The sequence below is a fragment of the Balaenoptera physalus genome (genome assembly GCF_965194825.1).
Source record: "Balaenoptera physalus genome assembly, chromosome: 17".
Lineage (NCBI taxonomy): Eukaryota > Metazoa > Chordata > Mammalia > Artiodactyla > Balaenopteridae > Balaenoptera > Balaenoptera physalus.
The window spans coordinates 29,703,435-29,710,890 of record NC_138895.1 but is presented as its reverse complement, the minus strand read 5'-3'; the positions used below and the strand labels follow the sequence as shown (position 1 = coordinate 29,710,890).

Below are 7,456 nucleotides of genomic sequence, written 5' to 3'. Positions count from 1 at the left end.
AAATTCAGGCTTAGCAGGAGGCTCTTGACAAAGCTCTCCCTGCTGGACGGCCAGCTGCATAGAGGGACTGCCTCGCGGGACTGAGGCAGGCCGTCACCGCTGCCCAGGGCCAGGATTCACGGTGGACGCTTCCTATCTGCTGGGCCGCATGTATCCTCACAACCCTGTGCTCCCTGAGCAGGAGAGCTTGCTCTTTGAGCAGCACCCGAACGTTTTACTTCTCTCCATCTCCTCCCCTTTCTTCTCTTTTCCATTCTGCTTATTTTGCCTATTCTGAAAATCAGTTAAAAACTTGAGACATAAAAGCACGAATTCTTCACCTGCTTACAACCAACTTTCTTTGTTTCCCAGTACCTGGCGAATCTTGAGGGTTCTTTTTCATGAAAAGTCTATTATTTGGTACTTAAGCTCCCTTTGCAGGATGGGCTCATTTTCTCTAAGCTAAACCCAAGTCGTATTTTAAATTTTCCTTCAAAATACAGTTCTTCTGGGCAAATCCATGACTAATTGACTCATCACAGATGGTCTCTGTTAAGCCAAACTAAACATTAAACAAAATTAGAGGCCTTCCCTGGTGGCGCAGTGGTTGAGAATCTGCCTGCTAATGGAGGGGACATGGGTTCGAGCCCTGGTCTGGGAAGATCCCACATGCCACGGAGCAACTGGGCCTGTGAGCCACAATTACTGAGCCTGCGCGTCTGGAGCCTGTGCTCCGCAACAAGAGAGGCCGCGATAGTGAGAGGCCCGCGCACCGCGATGAAGAGTGGCCCCCGCTTTCCACAACTAGAGAAAGCTCTCGCACAGAAACGAAGACCCAACACAGCCATAAATAAATAAATAAATAAATAAATAAATAAATAAATAAAATCCCAATGCTCAGTCTAAAAAAAAAAAAAATTAGAAAGGATATGACCATTGAAAGAGCACTAGACTGGGAGACTTGGACCTCACTTCTGGCTCCACAGCCTCTGAGGGGTACCTGATCTTGACGTGCCTGGCTGGTTTTGGCTGAATTTCACTCCCCACGCATCAATTATATAAAATTTATCAATGTAAATTATACATAATCAATATGTTGATATCTGACCAAGACATAAAATATCATTTACTAAAACGATATGTATAACATATATACTCATGTATAAATAATTATGAATACAAAGATGAAATAGATAAAATAGATTATATATTATATAATAATTGCAATTAATAATTAATATTATACATAATTAATACTATTTTTTCCCCCACAGATTTTACCCTTGTATTTGCAAAGTGTATTAGGCTGGGTTCTAGACAGAGTTTTTCTGTCTCAGATGCATCACTCAGAGGGTGAGGCTCATGTCTCTTACAGATGTAGGAGGTAGCGGAGTGCCAGACACAGACTCGTGTGCTCAATTAAGGCAATAGAGTACAGTGATATTTTATACTTTAAATATTATAAGCTCTTAGAGTTTAAAAAATATTATATTTAATGTTCATATCATCTAGATATGAGTGCGCTCTGCCTTGGAGACATAAAAGTCCTTTAGAAGGAAGATCTCCTTTATAAACTATATAACTTTATATGTTCACGTCCTCATTTCACAGATGAGAAAACTGAGCCCTTGAGAATTAAGCCCAGGCTCCTGACTTCTCGCCCACTTTGCTTTTACCACGTCAAGCTCTACTATGGATAAGTGGTCAGTGCGGATCAAGGCGGCCGGACTGTAAGCCGGACCTTCTTCCTAACGAGGGCCCCTGGGCGGGGGGGCTCAGTTCTGCCCCCTCTGCTAGCCGGGGATAAGTGGGCACCCGCACCGGGAGCCTCGGGCCCCGCTCCCCGCCGTGGCCATGGGTTGTGGCGCCAGCCGCCCGCGCCGGCCCGGGTCGAGCGGGAGAGTCAAGGCCAAGGCCGCTCCGGAATCTCGAAGGATGCAGGTGGCCCGCCTCCGCGCCAAGTTCGCCCCCCGGATCCTCGCCAGGTAATGCGCGGCGTGAACCGCAGGCGGAGGGGCTGGGCTGAGCAAGGTGAACCGCTGAACGAGGCGCCCTTAAAGTTCCCCTCGACTTGACCGGACCTTAGGCTTCTTTCTGATCAAAGGCCCCAGACCTCCCTAAATCGTCTCTGCCCCTTTGAGGTGTAAATCTTTTACAGCCCAGGAATGTCTTTCTCAAGGACCTGGGCGCCAACCTTTTGAAATGTAATCAAAGAAAGATCGAGGCTCTATCTACCAGTCTCTGTGGGAGGGTAGGAATCTCACTTCCATGACACCCCTTCCTACCTTTAGTAATTTCCTACAAGCTCACTCCAGCCTTACAACTCTCTTGCCTTGTGTTTCAACAGTTGAGTTCAGTCTCTCCCATCGCAGTAGTTTTGACCCCTCTTGCAATAGTCTGGAATAAAGTCTTCCTTGCTGTTTTTAGCAAGTGTCCAGTGCAATTTCTCTTTGAAAGAGGGGAGGAGGGCAGAAGATAGGGAAAGTCCAAGACTGAAGAAGTAGAAGGAGCCGCAGGGAGTAAAGGGAGAGAATCCCTGACCTCAGAGCCCTGGGAAGGAGGAAGGCCTCCCACCCGCACAGCGCCTGGCGGGGTGGAGTTGGGGGGGCTTGCCATAGATACACTGGGGCTGGGGTGTGTGAAGGATCTTCTGTTACATTCTAGAAAAGGAGATCATAATTAGTGGAATAGAAACAGGGCTTTGAATCAACCAGACCTGAGATCCATTCCTGTCTTTTCTATTGTGTGTCATTGGGAATGTTCCTTAGCCTTTTTCCTTGCTCAATTTCAGCCTCTGTAAAATGGGAATAATAATAATAGCTGCCTCGTAAGAATGCTGTGAGGATGATTAAGTAATATATGTAAATGATGCTGTACAGTGCATGGTGCAGATCCTCATGTAGATACTATTATTGTCTTCATAAGATGACCATGTAAGAAATGAGCAAGGAAGTCTGGCCGGTTGGTTGGCCTGAGAAAGAATTTCCTCAGAGTGCCCCACGTTGGCCAGGTGGAGGAAGGACATCATGGAATCCCCTCCACTCTGCAGCGTTTGGTTGGACACAGTGGTAGGTGGCTTGACCGGATTCTCAGGGACACTTCTAGTCTTAGGATTATACACTCACCTCATCACACTGTTCTGACCATAGTCTATGCAGAGCGATTTCCTGGCATCCTTGGGAAATTCTGGTACAAGGATGAGTTGAGAATTAGTCTAGTATCTGCTAAGCTTAGAGAAGAACAAAATTGGTTGATGCGACTGAGCTTGAATCAGAGGGGATATGGGGTCTTGTCAAGACTGAATTGATTGGGTGGCATCTCTGGTCATCTGTGGCCAGGAGGTCTGGTCTAGTCTTTATCCACCCTCATAACCTCCACCTCCGGGTTAGTCCCAGGCCCTTAGATTATGACAAAGTCATAGACGTAGAGGATCTCAATATTGGAAAGCTTTAGAGACTAACTAAAGGCTCTTCTTTAACCAATGAGGAATTGAGCCCTAAAAGATTAAGTGACTTATCCAAGCTGGTGACAGAAATGGGTCTAGAACACAGTTGCCTTTCCTCTCCATTGTGAGCCCACAGGATAGATTTAAGTCTGACTATATTCACTTTCTTCTTGGGAGTTCATTACAATTGCTTCTGTCAAACCAGTTGCAATATTATTATTGTTTCCATGTTTTATTTTTTTAATCATGTTCAGTTTGTGGCAGCGGAGGTCAAAGTAATAATTTTGTTTCTTATAATCTCTGGGATGATGTAAAATTGCATGACCTACAAACCTGACTTTGAGGCTGCTTTGTGAGAGGGTGGGAGTGGAGGGTGGAAGTGGAGGAGGTGGATTGGCCTTGTAGATGCATACTCCCATGCCTGATTCCATTCTTAATGTTTTCAAAATAAGGCGATAATTTGGAAATAGTATTCATTCAGTGAATGATCCTCTCATTCAACATTTATTGCTGTGCCAGGCACTACACAAGATATAGCCACCCAAGTCACAAAAATAGTCACCATCGTCATAAAAATTGTCACCATCCTCATAAAAATAGTCACCATCCATGGCCATCAAGGGCTCGCAAGCAAGGCCACAGCTTCAGGCTTTTCTTGTGGGACATTTGTTATCTGAAAGCATTTATTTGCACTACTCTAAATTTTGGCTTAAAGCTTACTGTTTCTTCCAATGCCAAATTACTGGCATTTTTTCAAACATTTGGTTTATGAAGGCCCATAACAATGTTGAATAACACTCCTTTTATTTGAGTGAGAGTGTAGTTCCTCAGAAATGGTAATTCGTCTGATAGCTGATGATTAATCCCATGAGCAAATGAATTTTCCTGCAGTTTTGAGGGCATAGTGATAAATTAGTATTTGCAAAGTGCTTTCATCCACATTAGAGGTAATGTGTTGGTCTGCAAAGCAACAGAATTTGAAATGCCTGTGATTATCTTCAAAATCACACTGGGAGTGCATGTGAATGAAAAAAGCAGAGTTGGAAAGAGAAGAGGGGACAGAATCCATTTAAGATTACTAAATTGCTATCTATTTTGATAAGGTAATTGGCCAAAAAATTAAATGCACCGTATAGAACAAAGCTATTTTCTGTAAGCTGGTACAGCCAAATGCCATTTGTATTCAGTAAGCACAGGAATATAAGGAATAAGTAAGTAGACAAATGAAAAAAAAATACAGGAAGAATAAATTCAGCAAAAAGAAGTAAGGCTGTTTAAAGTACAGATTGATATTTGCATTTGAATCTTTGGTATTCAGTATGTGACTTAAAGAATTACCTTCTCCCTGTGTCCTCCTTGAGTACATTCCATTCACTGGCATTCTTACCTGGGAGAAGTTTTAGTAAAGTGGGAAAAGCACCAAATTATGATGCAAGTAAGGAGACCTGGGTTCTAATCCTCACTCCACAAATTAAACAACCAATCAGCTAACATGATCTTCAAATGTCTTCATTTGTAAAATGAGGGGTTGGATTAAATCATTCTCTAATATTCTTTCCAGCTTAAAATCATGATTCTAAGTCAAGCACTTTCTCAACATTTCTTAAATAAAGATAGAAGGTTAAATTTTGATAGGATTCTTAAATTTACATAGACATTAACACAGGTAACTAAAGTTTAAGATCCCTAGCCTTTGAAATCCTAGCTGACTTCCTGGTCTTTCTGAGAGATGATTACTTTACACATTACTCACATACATCCCAGGTTAAAATTTTGTTGGCTGTGTAAAATTGCAAGTGCAGTGGCATCAGGTAGGGGGAACTATGAGAGCTGCTGGCTACAAGGCGGTCCTGACACCACCACCACCCGTCTTCTGAAAGCTGCCCTTATAATAGTGCAACCATGTTGACTTTCACAATGGTACATCTACTGAGGAGCGATTTAGGGCGATACCTTGGGTGAGATGTGAGTTATGCCTGGGACTGAGAGCTCACAGTCTAGTAACCTGAGGAAGCCTACTCTTTGTACCCTGTCTCCTGATATGGTTTCCTCCATCTTTGGAGAAGTTATAAATAAGACTAAGCTTCTTTTTTATTCTCTCCCCCTGGTTTGGTGGTTGCTGTTGCAGAATGATAAAAACAAGAGTTGGAGGGAGGAAAGAAAATGGTAGATGGAGGTCCCAAAATTCTTCAAGAAAATTTTGGAGAAATGCATTTGAAGGAATTGGATTTAAATCCCATCTATTGCAACTATCAATACAATCTGTATGGCCTTGGGAAATCACTTAACTTTTTAATATCACCCAGCAGGAATTTTATAGGATAGGATTTAAAAAAAATAAAATTCCTGGAGCATAATAAATGTGTAATAAATGGTAGCTATTGTTATTAAGATTATTTGTCTTTCTACCAACGAATTACTTTTATATCACTTGCCTCCATTTCAAAAGAGGATTTGGTGTGACTTTCAAAAATAATGAACACAGTTACGCAAGGAAATTGGATAGGGGGAATATAAAGCTAGAAAAGATGATATAAAGCATCTAATTAAATAATTTTGAAAATCATCACTTCAGAGGGTAACAGATTTATTTGGGTTTTCTTCCAACAGATATGATATCAAGGCTCTTATCGGGACAGGCAGTTTCAGCAAGTTTGTCAGAGTGGAGCAGAAGACCACCAAGAAACCTTTTGCAATAAAAGTGATAGAAACCAGAATGAGAGAAGGCAGAGAGGCGTGTGAGTCTGAGTTCTCCATCCTGCGGTGGGTTAGCTATCATTACATTGTCAGCTCCTGGAGATCTTTGAGGCCCAAGATCAAGTTTACATGGTGATGGAGTTGGCTACAGGAGGGGAATTCTTTGATGGACTCATCTCTCAGGGATACTTTACAGAGCAGGACGCTGTCAGAATCCTCCACATGGTTGCTGATGGCATGAGATGTTTGCAACGCATTGAAAATAACTCACAGGCACCTAAAGCCCGAAAATCTCTTATGTTATCACCCAGGTGCAGAGTCAAAATTTTTTATCACAGATTTTGGTTTGGCACACTCTGGGAACAAAAGTGGTGACTGGACAGTGAGGATGCTCTGTGGGACCCCAGAGTAAATAGCCTCCGAGATTTTGCTAAGGAAACCTTACACCAGTGCAGTTGACATGTGGGCTTTTAAGGCCTAATCACATATGTTTTACTTAGCAGATTCCTGCCTTTTGATGGTGAAAGCCATATGAGACTTTACAGGAAGATTCTGAAAGGCAAATATAATTATACAGGAGATGTAAGCTCTCACTTTCTTTCTATTGACTTGGTCTTGAATAGAGTTTCTCAACCTTAGCGCTACTGCCATTTAGGGCGGGATGACTCTTTATTGGGGGTGGGGTGGGAAAAGGTGATGGTGTGGGACTGTCCTGTGCATTGTAGGATGTTTAGCAGCATCCCTGGCCTCTACCAACTAGGTACCAGTAGGTATACTACTAGCAGATACTGGTAGATACTGATTTCTAGTAGCTACACTAGATACACACCTTCCCCCAGTTGTGACAATCAAAATTGTCTCCAGACACTGTTTTTTTTTAAAGAATTATTTTTATTTTTATTTTATTTTTTTGGCTGTGTTGGGTCTTTGTTGCTGCGTGTGGGCTTTTCTCTGGTTGCAGAGAGCGGGGGCTACTCTTCGCTGTGGTGCACGGGCTTCTCATTGCAGTGGCTTCTCTTGTTGCAGAGCACTGGCTCTAGGCACGTGGGCTTCAGTAGTTGTGGCACGTGGGCTCAGTAGTTGTGGCTCACAGGCTCTAGAGCGCAGGGTCAGTAGTTGTGGCGCACAGGCTTAGTTGCTGGGATCTTCCTGGACCAGGGCTCGAACCCATGTCCCCTGCATTGGCAGGTGGATTCTTCACCACTGCGGCACCAGGGAAGCCCTGTCTCCAGACATTGTTAAATGTCCCCAAGGGGGCAAAATCACCCCTGGCTGAGAGCCACTGGTCTCAAGGTAGCAAGAGCCCCGATTACTGAGTTGTCTGTGGTTAGCACA

General features: G+C 43.3%; 1 protein-coding gene across 1 annotated transcript; it reads left to right on the top strand.

Moving 5' to 3' along the window:
• Positions 1 to 1,833: 1,833 nt before the first annotated feature.
• PSKH2 (protein serine kinase H2) lies at positions 1,834 to 7,025 on the top strand (the record flags this gene model as incomplete). The annotated part of the gene is given in 6 exon segments (XM_082433316.1): positions 1,834 to 1,964; positions 5,984 to 6,207; positions 6,210 to 6,370; positions 6,372 to 6,530; positions 6,534 to 6,593; positions 6,596 to 7,025. Coding segments are annotated over 6 exon segments (900 nt in total). The 3' UTR covers positions 6,761 to 7,025.
• Between the last annotated feature and the right edge of the window lie 431 nt (positions 7,026 to 7,456).